Genomic DNA, 19,957 nt, shown 5'->3' with positions numbered 1-19,957 from the left:
CCTGGTGGTTGGCCCAAAGTCACCCAGCTATCTTTCATGCCTAAGGCAGGACTAGAACTCACTGACTCCTGGGGATTGGCCCAAAGTCACCCAGCTATCTTTCATGCCTAAGGCGGGACTAGAACTCACCGTCTCCTGGGGATTGGCCCAAAGTCACCCAGCTGTCTTTCATGCCTAAGGCAGGACTAGAACTCACTGACTCCTGGGGATTGGCCCAAAGTCACCCAGCTGTCTTTCATGCCTAAGGCGGGACTAGAACTCACCGTCTCCTGGGGATTGGCCCAAAGTCACCCACCTGGCTTTCATGCCTAAGGCGGGACTAGAACTCACCGTCTCCCTGGGGATTGGCCCAAAGTCACCCAGCTGGCTTTCATGCCTAAGGAGGGACTAGAACTCACCGTCTTCTGGGGATTGGCCCAAAGTCACCCAGCTGGCTTTCATGCCTAAGGCGGGACTAGAACTCACCGTCTCCTGGGGATTGGCCCAAAGTCCCCAGCTGGCTTTCATGCCTAAGGAGGACTAGAACTCACCGTCTCCTGGGATTGGCCCAAAGTCCCCAGCTGGCTTTCATGCCTAAGGCGGGACTAGAACTCACCGTCTCCTGGGGATTGGCCCAAAGTCACCCAGCTGGCTTTCATGCCTAAGGAGGGACTAGAACTCACCGTCTTCTGGGGATTGGCCCAAAGTCACCCAGCTGGCTTTCATGCCTAAGGCGGGACTAGAACTCACCGTCTCCTGGGGATTGGCCCAAAGTCCCCCAGCTGGCTTTCATGCCTAAGGAGGGACTAGAACTCACCGTCTCCTGGGATTGGCCCAAAGTCCCCAGCTGGCTTTCATGCCTAAGGAGGGACTAGAACTCACCGTCTCCTGGGATTGGCCCAAAGTCACCCAGCTGGCTTTCATGCCTAAGGCGGGACTAGAACTCACTGACTCATACATAGTTTGCAGGAGCTTCTCCTTAATCCAACTCCTTGTTCGGGGCCTACCTGCCTTTGGAAAGTCACCTGGTCTGGATTTAAAAAAAGGTGTTGAGGTGTAACGGAGAAGAGTTTCGGTGGTGCCCAGAGAAAAGGAACGGATTGGGAATGTGGGAACCATGAATTGGGGAGGGCGGTCGGCATGTGAGGACCTCCACTCTTGAGGCCTGTGAAGCTCAACCTCCGGTCCATTCTTTGCTCTACTCAACCTTCACAAGAGCTCATGACTCCAGAACGCTCAGAAGAACAACAGAAAACGAGACTCTCTTGCAAATACGCTTCATCTGGTGGATTGCCGCCTGCCGGTCACCCCTCTTCTTTAATTCCTCTTCCCTAGGTCTTTGGCACCAACGTGATGGTGACCGTGGCCAAGTCATTCGAAGCCCCCATCAAACGTGAGTAGCTAACAAAAGCCCCCACTCCCAGGAGTGGGATTCAAAATTTTTAACAACCAGTTCTGTGGGCGTGGCTAGAGCGCGTGGCTAGGGGTGTGGCCATATACCTGGGTGGGCGTGGCTTCTTTTTTTCCCTTTATCTTTCTTTCTTTTTTTTTTTTGCCTCCTGGGCTTCAGGGAAGGCTTTTGGGGGGATGTTTTTGCTCCAAAAGGCTTCCCTGGGCCCAGGAAGGCAAAACCGGAGCGCGGGGGTGGGGAGCAGCACCCCAGCCCACCCCTGCACGCCCCTTTTTGCCTCCTGGGTTTCAGGGAAGCCTCCTGGGTGAAGCAGTAAGACAGCGAGGGGGATCCCAGTACAGCTGATCATTGGAACAGCTGATCATTGATCAACAAAACAGCTGATCATTGGGAGGAGAAAAAAAGGAAGAAATACTTTAAGGCAGCAGTTGCCAACCCGTGGGGCGCATGAGAAAATTTTGGTGGGCTGCAGAGAAATCTCACCCCAGAGCACCCCCTCCAAAGCAATCAATCCAGGCTGCTTGGGAACACAAGGTTGCGCCGCCCACATGGCCCGCGAGAACCCTCCCCGCCCACTCACTCCTTACCTGGCAAACTTTCCTGCCAAATTGCTTATTTTTCTGACCATCAACTGCTCTGCTGTGCCAGGAGATTTAGATTAGCTAGGAAGCAGGAAATGGTTGGATTTTTTGCTTTCTAGCTAGTCTTTAGACCTTCGGCTCTGCTTTTAAGCACAGCCGAACCTCCCTTAGGACTGAAGGTTCTCTTATTCAGTGCAGACTCACGGCAAGCAAATGTTATGTGACAGACTGAGCTAGCGGATAGCAGACAGATAGATCTCTGAATGAATCTGTGATTCTGTGAGCAACTCAATCTGCCTGCCTTCTTTGCCTGATTTGGGGTAAAAGTTGCTCTTTTTTTATAAAAAATAATAATCAATACTTACATAAATATTTATAATGTTTACATACAAGCTGTATGTAAAATGTCTATCCTGGTTTATATATTTTCCAACCCAACTGTTAGGTGACTTACATTCCTAACAGCTTTTGTGCCTGTTCCAGGGGCTCCTCTGCCCGAAATGGGCCCGGCGTTTTTCCATTGGTCTTCCTCACCACCACCATTTATTTTCCCTCTTCTTCCCCTGCAGTGGTTTTCCCCCAGGATCTGCTGGAGAAGGGCCTGGAAGCCGACAACTTCGCCATGCTGGGCTTAGGAGACATTGTCATTCCCGGTAAGGAATGCTATAATATAAGGGTTGGGGTAAATTAATTTTCTTTCTTTCTTTCTTTCTTTCTTTCTTTCTTTCTTTCTTTCTTTCTTTCTTTCTTTCTTTCTCTTTCTCTCCTCTCCCACATTCCTTCCTCCCTTCCGTCCTTCTTTCCCACACTTCTTTCTTTCTCTCCCACCTTCCTTCCTTCCTTCCTTTCTTTTTCTCTTTTTTTCTCTCTCCTTCCTTTCTTCCTTCTCTCCCAGCTTTCTTTTTCTCTTTCTTTCTTCTTTCCTTCCTTCCTTCTCTCTCCCACACTCCTTTCTTCTTTCTCTCCCACCTTCCTTCCTTTCTTTTTCTCTCTTTCCTTCCTTCTCTCCCACCTTTCTTTCCCTCTTCTTTCCTTCCTTCTTTCTCTCCCACCGCACTCCTTCCTTCTTCCTTTCTCTCCCACACTTCTTTCTTTTTCTTTCTTTCTTCTTTTCTTCCTCCTCTCCTACATTCCTTCCTTCTTTCTCTCCTACCTTCCTTTCTTTTTCTCTTTTTCTCTCTTTCCTTCCTTCTCTCCCACCTTCCTTCCTTCCTTCCTTTCTTTTTCTCTTTTTCTCTCCTTCATTTCTTCCTTCTCTCCCACCTTTCTTTTTCTCTTTCTTCTTTCCTTCCTTCCTTCTCTCTCCCACACTCCTTTCTTCTTTCTCTCCTACCTTCCTTCCTTTCTTTTTCTCTCTTTCCTTCCTTCCTTCTCTCTCCACCTTTCTTTCCCTCTTCTTTCCTTCCTTCTTTCTCTCCCACCACACTCCTTCTTTCTTCCTTTTCTCTCCCACACTTCTTTCTTTTTCTTTCTTTCTTCTTTTCTTCCTCCTCTCCTTTCCTTCCTTCCTTCTTTCCTTTCCTTTCCTTTCCTCTCCTCTCCTCTCCTCTCCTCTCCTTTCCTTCCTCTCCTCTCCTTTCCTCTCCTCTCCTCTCCTTCCTTTCCTTTCCTTTCCTTTCCTTTCCTCTCCTCTCCTCTCCTCCCTCTCCTCTCCTTTCCTTCCTCTCCTCTCCTTTCCTTTCCTCTCCTCTCCTTTCCTCTCCTTTCCTCTCCTCTCCTCTCCTCTCTCTCCTCTCCTTTCCTTTCCTTCTCTCCTTCCTCTCCTCTCCTCTCCTCTCCTCTCCTCTCCTCTCCTCCTCTCCTCTCCTTTCCTTTCCTTTCCTTTCCTTTCCTCTCCTTTCCTTTCCTTTCCTCTCCTTTCCTCTCCTCTCCTTTCCTTCCTCTCCTCTCCTTTCCTCTCCTTTCCTTCCTCTCCTCTCCTTTCCTCTCCTCTCCTTTCCTCTCCTCTCCTTTCCTCTCCTCCTCCTCTCCTCTCCCTCTCCTCTCCTTTCCTTCCTCTCCTTTCCTTTCCTTCCTCTCTCCTTTCCTTTCCTCTCCTCTCCTCTCCTCTCCTCTCCTTTCCTTTCCTTTCCTTTCCTTTTTTCCTTTCCCTTAAGAACCGCGGCAGGCAAAGTCGTAAATCGAGGCAAAACTCACTTGACTTGTCTAACGTCGGGCTTCATAATTTCTAAGTTGTTTCTAAGTCAAGGAGCGCCTGCATTTTTAGTCACAAGGGGGCGCTGTGGCTAATCGGAATGAGGCTCACTGGCTGACTGGTGGGAAAAAGACTTGTAAAACTGGACTAAAAATGTTAGATTCAAGGTGACTTTGTCCCACTTCTTCCCCCTCCAGGTATCTTCATCGCTCTTCTCTTGCGCTTTGATATCAGGTAAATCCTTTGCTACAACTTGCCAATTGAAGAATCCCCCCCCCCCCTTTTCCCGCATTATATGGATAAAGACCAGAAAAAAGTTGGGTTGAGAGCAACAAAGAGGATTAGGGGACTGGAGGCTCAAACATATGATGAACGGTTGCAGGAACTGGGCCTGGCTAGTCTAGGGAAGAGAAGGACCAGGGGAGACAGGAGAGCAGCCTTCCAATACTTGAGGGGCTGCCCCAGAGAGGAGGAAGGGGGTCAAGCTATTTTCAAAAGCACCTGTAGGCCAGAGAAGATAAAATGGATGGAAACTGAACAAGGAAAGAAGCAACCTAGAACTAAGGAGATATTTCCCGGAACAATTAACCAGTGGAACTGCTTGCCACCAGAAGTTGTGGGTGCTTCATCCCTGGAGGTTTTTAAGAAGAGATTGAACAACCATTTGTGTGAAATGGGTATAGGATCTCCTACTTGGACAAAGGGATTAGACTAGATGACCTCCAAGGTGCCTTCTAACCTTTAATTCTGTTAATTAATCAAAGTGGGATGGCTTACCTTCCAGAAGTTTTGGGGTGCTCCCATCACGGGGGCATTGAAGAAGATTGAAGAAGCATTTGTTTGAAATGGGTATAAGGCAGTGGTGGCTAACCTTTTGGGGCTCCTGTGCCCAAAATGCGCACGCTTGCATGCTTGCGCTCGCGTGCCAGCACCCAGAAGGCAATGCTCCCCCCCCACGCCCCTACGCATGCACACGCAATCCCCACCCACCCACCCCCGCTGCCCCCTTACCTGCATTATGCGCCTCACAGCTGATTTTTGCAGAGGTCATCTAGTCCAGCCCCCTGTCCAAGCAGGAGATCCTATACCCGTGATGGCGAACCTATGGCATTTGTGCCACAGGCGGCACGCAGAGCCATTTGTGACGGGCACGCGAGCGGCAGGCAACCTTACCTCACTGCGCATGTGCGCGCCCCAGAGCTAATATTTGGCCAGTTTGAGGCCATTTTCACCCTCCCGGAGGCTTCAGGAAGGCTTTTGCAGGCTGAAAACTAGGCCCGTTTCGTGACTTCCGGTATTTCTGGAAAAACTTGTGGCACGAATGCCATAGGTTTGCCATCACGGGTATAGGATCTCCTGCTTGGACAGGGGGCTGGACTAGATGACCTCTTGCCCTTTGGGTCTCTTTTCCTAACTCCCTCACCCCGTGGGTTTGTACTTGGGTTCTGGACTGTCTTAACCCGCCTCACCCCTTTGCTTGTCATGGCAGCCTGAAGAAGAAAACCCACACATACTTCTACACCAGTTTTGTGGCCTACATTTTTGGGCTCAGCGTGACCATCTTCATCATGCACGTCTTCAAACATGCTCAGGTGAGTTTCCTGGACTGCCTCCCCCCCCCCCCCCAGACCAGGCTGTAGGACCTGAACAGGTTTGCAGGAACAAAATCAACCTTGGGAAATCTGGCCCTTTAAGATGTGTCCCTTTTAAGACAGGGGTGGGGAATTATGATCCCTTTATAACCCGTGGACTCAACTCCCAGAATTCCTGAGGCAGCATGGCAGCATGTTTGGCTTGGGAATTCTGGGAGTTGGAGTCCATAAGTCATAAAGGGGCCATAGTTGGCATGGCTGGCTGGGGAATTCTGGGAGTTGAAGTCCGCAAGTCATAAAGGGGCCACAGCCAGAATGGTTGGCTGGGGAATTCTGGGACTACCACTTGTGGACTTCAACTCCCAGAGTTCCTGGAGCCATGCTGGCTATGGCTTCTTGACTTGTGGACTTCAACTCCCAGAATTCTGAGGCAGCCATGCTGGCTATGGCCTCTTTATGACTTGTGGACTTCAACTCCCAGAATTCCTGAGGCAGCCATGCTGGCTATGGCTTCTTTATGACTTGTGGACTTCAACTCCCAGAATTCCTGAGGCAGCCATGCTGGCTATGGCCTCTTTATGACTTGTGGACTTCAACTCCCAGAATTCCTGAGGCAGCCATGCTGTCTATGGCCTCTTTATGACTTGTGGACTTCAACTCCCAGAATTCCTGAACCAGAATGGTTGTCCCAGGAATTCTGGGAGTTGAAGTCCCCAGGTCATAAAGGGGCCATAGTTCCTCACCCCGGTTAAAGGGACAGGCCAACAGCATGGCTGGCTGAGGCATTCTGGGAGTTGAAGTCCCCAGGTCATAACGGGGCCATAGTTGGTCCACCCATCTTCAAATGGCTGCGGTTGAGGAGAACACCTGGGCACAGAATTTGGGGGTTCTCAAGGCACCCTGGGCTGTGACCCTGCTGCCGCCTCGCGATTACGACGGCCCCAGGTTGGGGAAGGCTTCCCATCGGGGACCCCCGAGCAGGTCACGAGTAACCTCTGCTGCTGTGAGTGAGGGGTCCTGCCCCTCTCCTCCTGACGGTCTCTCTTGGTCCTTCCTTCCTCAGCCAGCTCTCTTGTACCTGGTTCCCGCTTGCATTGGCTTCCCTCTTCTGGTGGCCCTGGCCAAAGGAGAAGTGACCGACCTCTTCAGGTGAGTCCTTGCGTGTGTGGGGGGGGCGTAGAGGTCGTCCTCGAGTTACGACCAGTGATGGTGTTCAGCTGGATCACCCTGGATCGGGTGAACCGGTAGTGAGACTTTGGCATGGATCACTGAACCGGTAGTAAGTTCTGGCGGGCCACGCCCCGCCAGCCCGGTGGCCCTCTCGCCCGATGCTCGCTCACTGCAGCCACCTAACGTCCGCCCGAGGCCGTGATGGCGAACCTATGGCACGTGTGCCGCAGGTGGCACGTAGAGCCATTTGTGCTGCCACGCGAGCTGCCGGCAAGCTTGCGCTGCACCTCACAGGTGATTTTCAGCCGGTTTGAAGCCATTTTCGCTCTTCCGGAGATTTGAGGACGGCTTCTGCAGGCTTTGCAGGCCGAAAACTAGGGCCGTTTTGTCACTTCCTGTTTTCCCCCCCAAAATTCTGGAAGTGACGAAACAGGCCTATTATTCAGCCTGCAGAAGCCTTCCCCAAGCCTCTGGGAGGCCGAAAAAGGCCTCAAACTGGCCGAAAATCAGCTGTGAGTGCACAGTGCAGGTCAAGGGGGCGGTGGGAGTGGGTGGGGATTGTGTGCACATGCGTAGGGGGCGTGCATTGCCTTCTGGAGGTTGGCACGCAAGCGCGAGTGTGCAAGCATGCGCACAATTTTGGGCACAGGAGCCCCCAAAGGTTTAACCACCACTGGCCTAAGCCATTTCTTTTCTTTTTCCCCTCCTGACGGATCAGCTGTTCGTACAACCAGCTGTGGCGGGTTTTCCTTGCTGAGGCCCAGGAAGGCAAAAATGGAGGGAGGGGCTCAGCCCTCCCCCCCATTTTTGCCTTCCTGAGCAGCAGAGGAGCCTTAGGGGGAGCAAAACCACCCCCCCCCTTCCCCCCAGAGGCTCTTCTGAGGCCCAGAAGGCCCCCAAAACAGGTGGGGCTGTAAAAAAAAAAAAAAAAAAAGCCACGCCCACCCAGACACATGGCCACGCCCACAGAACCGTCACTAAAAAAAATGTGAATCCCACCCCTGGTGTACGACCATCACAGACCCTGGCATTTCAGTCCCAAGTCAAGGCGGCCCCACGATAGGCCCGATTTTGCAACCTTTTTAGCGGCGGCATTCGGACCCTGCCCGTTAACGGTCATCTATTGCAATGGACGTAAAGTAGGAAGGCTCGCCCACGAGACCAACCTGGTTTTAATAATTTTTTAGGCAGTCGTTAAGCGAACGCAATGTTTGGGGGTGCTGAGATGATAATTTCCCCCTCCCCAGGAGTTTACAGACGTGGTGGGCTGGCTTCCCTAGAGAGGAGCCTCGTTTGGGAGTTAGAGTCTCCCCCACAGGCTCAAACCCCAGGTGCAGGTAATTCCTCGCCTTGCCACCACCATTTTGAGCCCCAAATCACATGACCCCGGGAGACTGCAGCCGTCATAAATATGAACCAGTTGCCAGGTGTCTGAATTTTGACCGAGGAGGAGGAAGAGAGGAGGACTCTGGGGTCCCTGGTATTCTCTTAGCTTGGTGGGGTTTTTTGTAGTCATCTCATAACCCAACTAAGTAACATCATCAGGGCTAGAAGAGAGGGTTTGTACGGAGGAGGAGGAGGAGGAGACTATAGGGTCCTTAGTGTTCTCTGAGCTTGGTGGTTTTCTTGCAGACGTCTCATGACCCAACTAGGGAACATCATCAGTGCTAGAAAGGAGGGAGGTTTGCGGAAAGGAGGAAGAGGAAGACAGGAAAGGAAAGGGGGAGGAGGAGGAGGAGGAGGGGGAAGGGAGAGAAGTGCTATGGGGTCCTTGGTGTTCTCTGAGCTTGGTGGTTTTCTTGCAGACGTTTCATGACCCAACTAGGGAACATCATCAGTGCCAGAAGGGAGTGGGATCTGGGGGAATGGAGGAGGAGGAAGATTATGGAGTCCTTCATGCTCGCTGAGCTTGGCTGTTGGCTTGCAGGCATCTCATGACCCATTTCTAAGAGTTATGGCCTCTGTTGAGACGCGTCCGCCAGAAAAGCTGTTCAGGACATTTTTTGAACGTTGTTCTTTGAATGCTTGTCTTGGCTTTTGCTGAGTGGTGTAGTAAGTGACTAGTCCCACAGGTGCAGCTTCAAGCTTTACCCTGAAATTTTTCCACCTTCTGCTCCAGCTGGTCTTGTTCCTCCTGGGGAATTCTGGGAGTTGAAGTCCACCTATCTTAAAAGTCTCCAAAGTTGAACTAATAGAACTGGCCCGATTGAAGGACCTCCTTCAATCCGGAACACCTAGAAACCAGATGGAGATGTCCACCTAGTCTAGTGAAGAGAAGGACCAGGGGAGACAGGAGAGCATCTTCCAATATTTGAGGGGCTGCCCCAGAGAGGAGGAGAAAGTGGGGGTCAAGCTATTTTCTAAAAGGCCAGACAAGGAACAATAGATGGCAACTGAACTAGGAGAGATTCAACCTGGAAATAAGGAGAAATTTACAGACAGTGTGAACAATTAACCAAATGTAATGGATTCCCTCCAGAAGTTGTAGGAGCTTCATCCCTGGAGGCTTCCAAGAAGACACTGGACTGCCATCAGTCAGAAATGGTGTAGGGTCTCCTGCTTGGGCAGCGGGTTGGACTAGATGACCTACAAAGTCCCTTCCAACTCTTGGATTATCTATTACCCTTGTTCTCATGCAACGTTCTAGATTTACTGTGCCATCAACTTCTGTTTATGCTGGGCTTTATCTTAACCCACCTTGGTGGCCTTCCATTCCAGGCCTAATAACCCTTCCAACCCCGCTTAGCTTTTCCGCCCAGGTGGGACAAGGCAGGAGATAGCTTGTCCCACCTTCCTCAAGCTTGCTCTGTGATTCTCTTCCCACGAGAGAAACTTTGGGGGTGGGGATCAGCAAGGAGGGAGGGGGTTAAGTTGGGGATCGTGGTGACCCTGGGTTAGCCTGACAAGCCGTATCAGGATATCTCAGTTTGTCTTCTTGGTGGAAGATTGAAGTTGGTCTTCTGACTCGGGCGCAGAAGTTGTGGCTGCTCCATCACTGGAGTTTTTTAAAGAAGAGATTGGATCGTCATTCGTTCAGAATGGCGTAGGGCAGCGATGGCGGACCTTTTCGTGGTGGTGTGCCAAACGCGCGTGCGTGCCAGCACCCACAATGCAATGTGCCCCCCACCCCGTGCATGTGTGCGCAACACCCCCGCCCCGTGCCCTTACCCGCACTGCACATGCGTGCACCTCCCGGCTGATTTTCAGCCTGTTTTGAGGCTGTTTTGCCCTCCTGGAGGCTCGAGGAAGCCTCTGTAGCCTCAGGAGGTCGAAAAACAGGCCCGTTTCGCCACTTCTGGTATTTCCGGAAGGCCCGTTTTTCGGCCTCCTGAGGCCGCAGAGGCTTCCCTTGAGCCTCGAGGAGGGTGAAAACGGCCTCAAACGGGCCAAAAATCAGCTGGGAGGCGCGTGCCCACACAAATAGCTGTGCCACCTGTGCTATAGGTTCACCATCACGGGTGTAGGGTCTCCTGCTCAAACGGGGTTGGACTAGATGACCTCCAAGAGACATTCATGTCCAACCTTGGCGCCTTTTAAGTCCTATGGACTCCCAACCCTCATTGCTGACTGGGGAATTCTGGGAATTTAAGTCCACGAGTCTTAAAAGTGACCAAGATTGGACACTTCTAGTAAAAGGTCAAACAGGGGGGTTGGACTAGAAGACCTCCAAGGGTCCCTTCCAACTCTTTCTCATTCTGTAAGGGTCTCCTGCTGGAGGCAGAGCGGTTGGACTAGAAGACCTCCAAGGGTCCCTTCCAACTCTTTGTCATTCCGTAAGGGTCTCCTCCTGGAGGCAGGGGGTTGGACTAGAAGACCTCCAAGGGGCCCTTCCAACTCTTCGTCATTCTGTAAGGGTCTCCTGCTGGAGGCAGGGGGTTGGACTAGAAGACCTCCAAGGGTCCCTTCCAACTCTTCGTCATTCTGTAAGGGTCTCCTGCTGGAGGCAGGGGTTGGACTAGAAGACCTCCAAGGGTCCCTCCCAACTCTTCGTCATTCTGTAAGGGTCTCCTGCTGGAGGCAGGGGTTGGACTAGAAGACCTCCAAGGGTCCCTTCCAACTCTCTGTCATCTAATCACCCCACCCCAGTTTTGACACCCCCCCAAAAAAACCCTCTTTCTCCGTGGGTAATGGAGCCCCAAAGGGAATGTGGGCAGCTTTGCCGTCTCGTCTTCGCCTGGCCGACTCTTCCTAAGCTTCTCTTTCTCCTTTGCCCCCTCCCCACTGTGTCTCTTGCCTCCCTAAACCCCCCACCTCCCTTCCTACCTGGCCCCCTTTCTCCCTCCCTCCCTCCCTCTCTCTCTCTCTCTCTCTCCTGCAGCTATGAATCTTCTGCCGAAATCTTGCCCCACACCCCTCGGCTCACCCATTTCCCCAACGTCTCCGGCTCTCCGTCAAGCTTGGCCGATTCCATGCAGCAGAGCCCGGCGTGTTCCCACAGGCGCCGCCAGCAGACCGCAAGCGTCATGTAGCCCCCGCCCCTTTTCCCCTCCTCCTCTCTCCCCAAGGCAAAGGCCCTGCCCGCCTGGGAGACTCTGGCCAGGTAGGGGGGGGGAAAGCCCGAGGACCCCACGGAGCGGGAAGGGTCTCGGGCGGTGGGGTCGGGGGGTCGGGCACGGAGGTTATTCTTAATTCTCACGGACAGGGCATTCCGTGGAAGTCCTCCTTTGACGACCGCGATTCAGCGCGGCTTGGAGCGAGAGAGTGGTGTCCTGTTCGACGGCACCGTCGTTAAGCGAATCGCGGTGTCAACTCATAAAACGTTCCTATGCCCGTTTTAGTAGTTGTCATTAAAAAAAAAATCTGGAAGAGCCGTGCAGCAGTTTGGAAGCGAAAGTCCATTCCAACTCTTCATCTTGAAAAGACTGTAACTGAACTACCGGAGCTTTTGCCCGTGAATATATTTAGTTGGAGAATGTGATTGATGACACCCAGCCCGTGAAGGCGCTCAATGGGACAATCTGGTTTATGAGATGCCCAGGGGGGGAAGGAGGAGGGAAACAAGGTCCCAGGGGACTGGAAATGAGGTAGCCCGGAGTTGGCTTCATGTAGGGCAAGGCCAGTAGGTCCACCTCTAATGAATCCTTGGAAGCTTTTTGAAGTTTGGCTCGAGGATCACGATTTCATTAGGGCGATTGCTGGAATCCTGGCACCTGTTCTTGCACTTAATATTCAGGTAAACAGTGTAAAACTGAATAAAAGTGTTTTCTACTGGACTATTTGTCTGGGATTAATCCCATCCCAGACAAATAGTCCAGTAAGAAAACACTTCTCTAATCAAGGGGCTAACGACACGTCACCAAAAAGACTGTTTGGGCACCAGATTCAGAAGTTGAGGGTCATCTATCATGGGAAGCCACCGGAACGTTGACTCAATGAACCTCAAAGTCAATTCATAAAACATTCCTATTCCTGTTTTAGTAGTTGCCATTAAAAAAAAAAAAACAAGGGGGGAGGAAGGAAATTTGGAAGAGCAGTGCAGCAGTTTGGAAGCGGAAATATATTCCAACTCTTCATCTTTAAAAGGTTGTAACTGAACTACGAGAGTTTTTGCCCAGGAATATATTTAATTGGAGAACGTGATTGATGACATCCAGCCCGTGAAGGTGCTCAGTGGGAGAAGCTGGTTAATAAGACACCTGGGGGAAGGGGAAACAGGGTCCCAGGGGCCTGGAAGTGACGTAGGCCAGAGTCGGCTTCATGCAGGGCGGGGCCAGGATGTCGCCTCGAATGAATCCTTGGAAGCTTTTTGAAGTTTGGCTCGAGGATCGTGATTTCATTAGGGCGATTGCTGGAATCCTGACAGCAAGCCAGCTCTGGCCTATGTCATTTCCTGGCCCCTGGGGCCACGTGACTTACAGTAGTTCACTTAGTGACCGTTCAAAGTTACAATGGCACTGGAAAAAAGCGACTTAACAACCAGGTGGTTTTTTTTTCACGCGATCATTGCAGCATCCCTGTGGTCCCGTGATCAAAATCCAGATGCTCAGCCAATGACTGTTTTATGACAGTCGCATTGTCACGGGGTCATATGATTCCCCTTTAGTGACCCTCTGTATAATCCCAAGTCCAATGGGAAGCCAGATTCGCTTAACAACCATGTGACCCACTTAACAACTGCAGCGGTTCACTTAACTGTGGCAAGAAACGTCGTAGAATGGGGCAAAACTCGTTTAACGTCTCATTCAGCAACAGATATGTAGGGCTGCGTTCGGTCCCCACTACATGTTAGTCCGTGTGCACCTCGACCTGCCACTAAGCCCACCTGTATCCTCCCATAAAACAGATTGCGTAGATCAGAATGCTTTATGGAAAGAACAGGATATGGGGAAATATAAAAGTATAAATATAATGATTTGAATTGAGACGAGATGATTAAAATAAAATTGAGACAATTAAAAGAGGGGAGAAGCGATGCAGAAAATGTAAAACAGTAATAAGATATGGAATAGAACATTAAAATGAGCGTGAAATTGAATTTGTGTCTGTACGAAGAACCCCGGGATTACGCTACTTTCAAAAAAGATGTTTTATTTGTATTTTTTTTGTGAAAACTTAAAATTTACAGAAGAAAAAAAAAACAGCCATAGACTCACTCGGTTCCCCTCCAAGCTCTGCAACCTTGTTGGGAGTTGAACTGTGGAAGCGGGAAGGAGGCTTAAGCGGTGGCCGCTCCCGCAGTCGGAAAACTGAATTGAATTCTGCCTCTGGGGAAGCCTTGAGTGGGCTGGTTTTCCCCAGTTCCTTCAGGGTTTGGTGCCCCAGGTGGGAGACGAATACCAGGCCTTGCTCTGGATCAGTGTTTCTCAACCATTTTAAGATGGGTGGACTTCCGCTCCCAGAATCCCCCAGCCAGCATGCTTTAAGATGGGTGGACTTCCACTCCCAGAATCCCCCAGGAAGCATGCTGAGGAGGATAAGAGGGGAGGACTTCCGCTCCCAGAATTCCCCCGCCAGCCTGTTTTAAGATGGGTGAACTCCAACTCCCAGAATTCCCCCGCCAGCCTGCTTTAAGATGGGTGGACTCCAACTCCCAGAATTCCCCCGCCAGCCTGCTTTAAGATGGTGGACTCCAACTCCCAGAATTCCCCCGCCAGCCTGCTTTAAGATAGGTGGACTCCAACTCCCAGAATTCCCCAGCCAGACTGCTTTAAGATAGGTGGACTCCAACTCCCAGAATTCCCCCGCCAGCCTGCTTTAAGGTAGGTGGACTCCAACTCCCAGAATTCCCCTGCCAGCCTGCTTTAAGATAGGTGGACTTCCACTCCCAGAATTCCCTAGCCAGACTGCTTTAAGATAGGTGGACTCCAACTCCCAGAATTCCCCTGCCAACACGCTTTTAGAAGTTGAAGTCCATGCTGCCCAGTGAATTCTGGGAATTGACTGCCACCCATCTTAAAACCTGCTGGCTGGGGAATTCTGGGAGTTGAAGTCCACCCAACGTAAAGGATACTGGGTGAGGGAATTCTGGGAGTTGAAGTCCACCCATCTTAAATCCTGCCGGCTGGGGAATTCTGGGAGTTGAAGTCCAATCTCCTCAAAAGCATGCGGCCTGGGGAATTCTGGGAGTTGAAAATGACCTATATTGAGATTACGGTGGGGAAGGGCGCCATAACTGACCCCTGTCTGCCCACGAGTTGACCTCACACCTTCTTTGCCTCTTGCTCCCCAGCTACGAGGAAAACACGGCCCCGAAAGAAGCAAAGGAAGACCCGAAAGAAGAAATGACAGAAACAGACCCCGAGAAGAAAGAGAACTAACGGCGGCGAGCGACTGGCCAGGCTGGGCTTTCTCCTCCCCTCCCCACCCTCCCCCATTCCCTCCGACCCCCCCTCCCCCTATCGCAAATGGTCTTTCATTTTTATTTTCCAAGCCAACTGGATGGCTTCACAGCCGTACGTGGGGTGCACTTAGGTCTCTGTGCGTCTGTCTGTCTGTCTGTGTCGGACTTGGGGCAGCTCAGGGGTGGGGTGGGGGGGCCGATCCGTGGTTTAGATCTCAGATCTGCCTTCCTTTGGACCTGGAATCCCCTCCCAGGGGAAGAAACAGGCAGGTTAGTGGGGAGGGTGTGTGTGTGTGTGCACGTGTGGAGTTAATGGTTCTCCCTCCCTCCCCCCCACCCACCCCCCAAAAAAGGTTTTGACGCCGGTCCACCTTCCCTCCTTCGTTGCCTTAGGGGGGTCGGGGAGGGAGAGGGAAGGGGTCCTGGGGGCTGATTTTTAAATTTTGTATTGTGGATTTGCTTCTTCTCATATTAAAAAAGGGAAAAAAAAAATGAAAGCCGGAAGAAGACCAAACCCGGATAATCATTGTTAATGAATTATCTTGTCAACTCGTAAAATATTTCTCCGGTCTTCTTAAGGGTTGCCAACAGAAAGGGAGAAAGTGGGGGGAGCTGTGCGGCAGCTTGGAAACTGAAAGTGCATTCCATAAATGTTTTCAAAGATAGTATCCAGGCGACTGAAGTTTTTGCCGTGCTAAATTCTAACTGGAGAGCCTGATCGATGACTCTGGGCTATGGAGGTGTCCCGTTGGAGAATAGGAATTACGATACGCTCAGGGGGTGAGGGGAAAACCAGGGTCAAGGGTGACAGTGAATGAGGTGCCTCAGAGTCGGCTACACCCAGGCAGGGCCGGACATGTTAACTCCCAATAAATCCTTTTGAAGTTTGGCTCGAGACTCGTGATTTAAATGCAGGGAACAGCCAGAATCCGACTCTGAGACACGTAATTCATTGTCGCCCTCGATCCTGACATTATCTCTCCTGGGAGGTGAGGAGGGGGGGTGGCTGGATTTGGAGTCGGGGGGTCTCGTGGCCTTCACAGGCGGTAAAAGGGACACCAGTTACAGGAGACGGTCAGCAAATAAACTGGAAAAATAATAAAAGCTACCAAATCTGACTGCCTGCCAATAGAAACGGAACAACCGTGAAAGCCAAAGTAGGACCAATGGAAATAAATTAAAAAAAAAAAAAACCAAAACTGGTTGCTGGAATTGGGTATGTCTTAGTTTGATGAGAAAAAGGACTGGGGGTTGGGGATATGATAGCAATCTTCCAATATTTGAGGGGCTGCCCCAAGAAGAGGAAGGGGTCAAGCTATTCTCCAAAGCCCCTGAAGGCGGGACGAGAAGCGACAGATGTAAACTGATCTAGGAGAGAAGCAACCTGGAATGAAGGAGAAATTTCCTAACAGTGAGAACCGTTAACCAGTGGAACTGCTTGCCACCAGAAGTTGTGGGCGCTCCATCACTGGAGGTTTTCGAGAAGAGGCCGGGCAGCCACCTGTCTGACATGGGATAAGGTTTCCTGCCTGAGCGAGAGGTTGGAACTAGAATATTGTGGTCCACCAGCGGCCTGCGGAGCTGGCCGCTGAGTCGGTCAGTGGGAAGGAACGGGGGCCAGTCCTGGAGTCTGGGGAGGGCTCAGATGAGGGAACTGCGTCCGACACAGAGATGGGGCCAAGGCCACCTGAGAGTTATGTGCCGAGCCTCCGGAGAGTTATGTGCGGAGCCTCCAGAATCGGACAGCAGCGAGGCGGAGGAACAGCGGGAGCCTGTTCCCAGTGTGCGCTTGCGCAGAGCTGCCAGAAGGCAAGAGCAGTTAAGACAAAAGGGGGTGACTCGGGTGTAAGGCTTGGAGGTGATTGTCTCCTCCTATAAGACATCAAGGAGGAGCCAAGGGACGTGAGCCTTTGCAGGAAGCAACTTTGTTCATTCTGGTCGGTTTAAATTCTGAAGCTCTGTGGACTTTGTGCTGCCTTTGGCCTCGTACAGCTAATGGGCAATTTAGTCGTTGGCAGCATTTCCGGGGAGATAAAGGTGGGTGCTTATCAGCCTTATCCCAAAGGACCTTGGCAGAACTTCCGTTGGACTATTCACAAACTCTGTGGGACTCCTTACGGGCTGTGAATGCATATAATTCACAGCCGTTGAAATATAAAGAAAGGTTTTTGGGAACAGCATGTGATGGTTACTGTCTCGGGAAGCCTTGGTCAGAAGATAGAAGACCTCCAAGGTCCTTCCAACTCTGTTACTCTGATACAGATGGTTAAGTTCCTCCCACGTTTGTTAAGTGAATCCGGCGACCCCGTGGATTTGACTTATCAGTCACAAAAGGGGATCACAAAACCCCAGGACACTGCAAAAGCCACAAATACGAATGAGTTGCCAAGCGTCGGAATTTGGATCACGTGGCCACGAGGATGCTGCGACGCTCATAGGAAGTACGGCCATGTCGCTTTTCTCAGTGCTGGTGCAAGTTCAAGCGGTCGCTAAATGGAACAGTTGTATGTTGAGGACTACCTGCCATTGACTGTTGATAGTGGGTGGAGTTTTTCAGCTCTGCAGTTTTAGCAGTCGAACTAAAGCTCGGCTTTAAGGCCGTGGCTTGGTGGCGGTGGCAGGTAAGTTGCTAGTGGGCACCTGCTGGAGAAGCCAAACAGGTGTGTCACCTGCTCAAAGGCCTTGGATACCTTTTGTCCAGGTGTTTTTCCTAAAAGGAGCTCTTTAATCCCTATCTTGATCTCCAGATCATTTCTCAATCTGGACAGCAGAGGGCAGCGTATGACTCTGGACTAATAAACAGAGGCCCTATTCATGGTTCTGTCACTTTAAGATGGGTGGACTTCAACTCCCAGAATTCTCCAGCCAGCAGCACTGGCTAGGGAATTCTGGGAGTTGAAGTCCAGCCGTTGTAAAGGATGTTGGCTAGGCAGTTCTGATGTTGAAGTCCATCCATCTTAAAGCACTCTGGCTGGAGAATTCTGGGAGTTGAAGTCCACCCATCTTAAAGCCTGCCGGCTGGGGAATTTTTGAAGATGAAGTCCACCTATTTTATGGCCAGGTTAAAAACCACCACTGCAAGGATTCTGTGGGGCAGTCAGAAGCATGGAGGGATCGATGCTGAAAGACCGAAAGGGCCAGATTTTCTGTGTGTATGGGCTACAATTTAAGCAGTGTTCCTTCTCAGGGGTTGGACTAGAAGACCTCCAAGGCCCCTTCCAGTCTTAGGATTCTATTGTAATTTTAACAGCTTTAGACTTAGCTATTGGGGGCCCTTTTCTCTCTCGATAGCGACCAATTTGGAGTTGTTAGGTTTTAGGAGAAATTCTCCTAAATGATCCCCCACCATCCAGCTCATAAGGGGGGACGTTCTCTGTGGCCCAGCTATGCTGACCTCCCCCTTTCATAACGACTCAACCCTCCAGCCCACCTCCTCTTTCAAACCTTTTCTGTCTCAGCTAGTTAAAAAAATTACAGATTTTTAGTGGTTTGCATTTTCAAAAAAAAAGTCTTGTGAGATTGCTTCTAGAATAGAATTAGAATAGAAATAGAAATATGGAATGGAATATAGAATAGAATATAGAATAGAATAGAAAATATGGAATGGATTGGAATAGAATAGAAATAGAAATATGGAATGGAATATAGAATAGAATAGAATAGAATAGAATAGAATAGAATAGAATAGAATAGAATAGAATAGAATAGAATAGAAAATATGGAATAGAATAGAAATAGAAAATATGGAATCTTGTGAGATTGCTTTAGGGTCCTCCGAGCAAAAAGGTGAGATTTGATTAAATAAATAATAACATATATTTTTCTTGCTTCTTGATCATCCCTGGCTAGCACTAGTCAAAACTATCAGCAGTCTAACCAGCTGGGAGGCTGAAACCAATCCTGGCTTTAGATCAAGACCATATGGCAGCCAAGAAAGATTTTTAACTTTAAATGCCATTTGCATTTGACAGCCCAGCCTCTCAAAAGAGTTCTGGAACACCCAGAAGCTTATATACATCCATACAACACGCTGACCCCGGTCAGTTAAAAGGCCTTGTTTCTACGTGTTTGCTACAACCATAGGCTGATTTCCTCTCTTCTTAGTAGCCTCCTGCCTTCAGTGAATCCAGCTGTATTCGGTGTGGAATTTACAGGTGAAAATGAGTTGCCCCTGGTTTTTGTCAACCCAGCTCCCAATTGTTGCATGAACAGTACAGAATAGAATAGAAAATACGGAATGGATTGGAATAGAATAGAATTAGAATAGAAATAGAAAAATGGAATGGAATATAGAATAGAATATAGAATATGGAATGGATTGGAATAGAATAGAATTAGAATAGAAATAGAAATATGGAATGGAATATAGAATAGAATAGAAAATATGGAATGGATTGGAATAGAATAGAATTAGAATAGAAATAGAAATATGGAATATAGAATAGAATAGAAAATATGGAATGGGTTGGAATAGAATAGAATTAGAATAGAAATAGAAATATGGAATGGAATATAGAATAGAATAGAAAATATGGAATGGATTGGAATAGAATTAGAATAGAAATAGAAATACGGAATGGAATATAGAATAGAATATGGAATAGAATAGAAAATAGAATAGAATAGAAAATATGGAATAGAATAGAATTAGAATAGAAATAGAAAATATGGAATAGAATAGAATAAGAAAGAATAGAATAGAATTCTTTATTGGCCAAGTGTGATTGGACACAAGGAATTTGTCTTGGTGCAAATGCTCTCAGGGTACATAAAAAGAAAAGATACCCCCCAATTTTGGGGGGTCTTTTATCAATTGATTTAAAGTCCATCTTACTCTTTTCTTTTGTCCTTTCCAACTGATTTGGAAGTTTCCAAACTCCACAAGAGGATTCTTGAAGCTGAATTCTGAAAAACGTTTGCCTTATACGAGATTTTCAGTGCCATAGTTGATGCAAAACGACTACAAAAGCAGTAAAGTAAATAATAAAAAAGAAAGAAACAAAGACATCACCCAGAACCTTCGTTAAAATGGATAGAAGAATTATCGATACAAGACACACGGAGAGAAACGAATCCAGGGAGAAAGAAAAAATCAATATACAGTTTATATTTTAATGTGCACCAATCTTGGTCTAGAATAGATACGATTTGGATGACTCCGGAACTGAGGATAAACATAGAAGAGGTAGAAATAGAAACTGGGCTAATCACAATCCAGTCAAATCCAGCTGTTTTCACATCTGGAGGGGCGACCCAGCGGGGGTCTTGCCTCCCTTCTCTCCGGCCAGCCTTTCTTTTCACACTGGCCCT

The 19,957-nt window shown here is 49.5% G+C and overlaps 1 protein-coding gene across 2 annotated transcripts in view; it reads left to right on the top strand.

Annotated features, from left to right (window-relative positions):
* HM13 (histocompatibility minor 13) overlaps nucleotides 1-15,536 on the top strand; it is a 37,930-nt gene extending 22,394 nt beyond the window's left edge. Inside the window, exons 7-13 of one of the 2 annotated variants that reach the window (XM_087928793.1) lie at nucleotides 1,315-1,372; nucleotides 2,541-2,624; nucleotides 4,303-4,339; nucleotides 5,595-5,697; nucleotides 6,761-6,846; nucleotides 11,186-11,407; nucleotides 14,537-15,536. In XM_087928793.1, the coding sequence (XP_087784919.1) occupies nucleotides 1,315-1,372; nucleotides 2,541-2,624; nucleotides 4,303-4,339; nucleotides 5,595-5,697; nucleotides 6,761-6,846; nucleotides 11,186-11,336 (519 nt within the window). In that variant the 3' untranslated portion in view covers nucleotides 11,337-11,407; nucleotides 14,537-15,536. The remainder of the gene's footprint in view (nucleotides 1-1,314; nucleotides 1,373-2,540; nucleotides 2,625-4,302; nucleotides 4,340-5,594; nucleotides 5,698-6,760; nucleotides 6,847-11,185; nucleotides 11,408-14,536) is intronic. The other variant, XM_087928794.1, reaches the window with a different exon arrangement.
* The last annotated feature ends 4,421 nt before the right edge of the window (nucleotides 15,537-19,957 follow it).

This window comes from Pseudonaja textilis, chromosome 3 (assembly GCF_049901715.1).
Source record: "Pseudonaja textilis isolate UNSWEBS1 chromosome 3, rPseTex1.2, whole genome shotgun sequence".
Taxonomy (NCBI): domain Eukaryota; kingdom Metazoa; phylum Chordata; class Lepidosauria; order Squamata; family Elapidae; genus Pseudonaja; species Pseudonaja textilis.
Note: the sequence above shows the minus strand (reverse complement) of the source record. Positions and strands in the feature narration are given on the sequence as shown.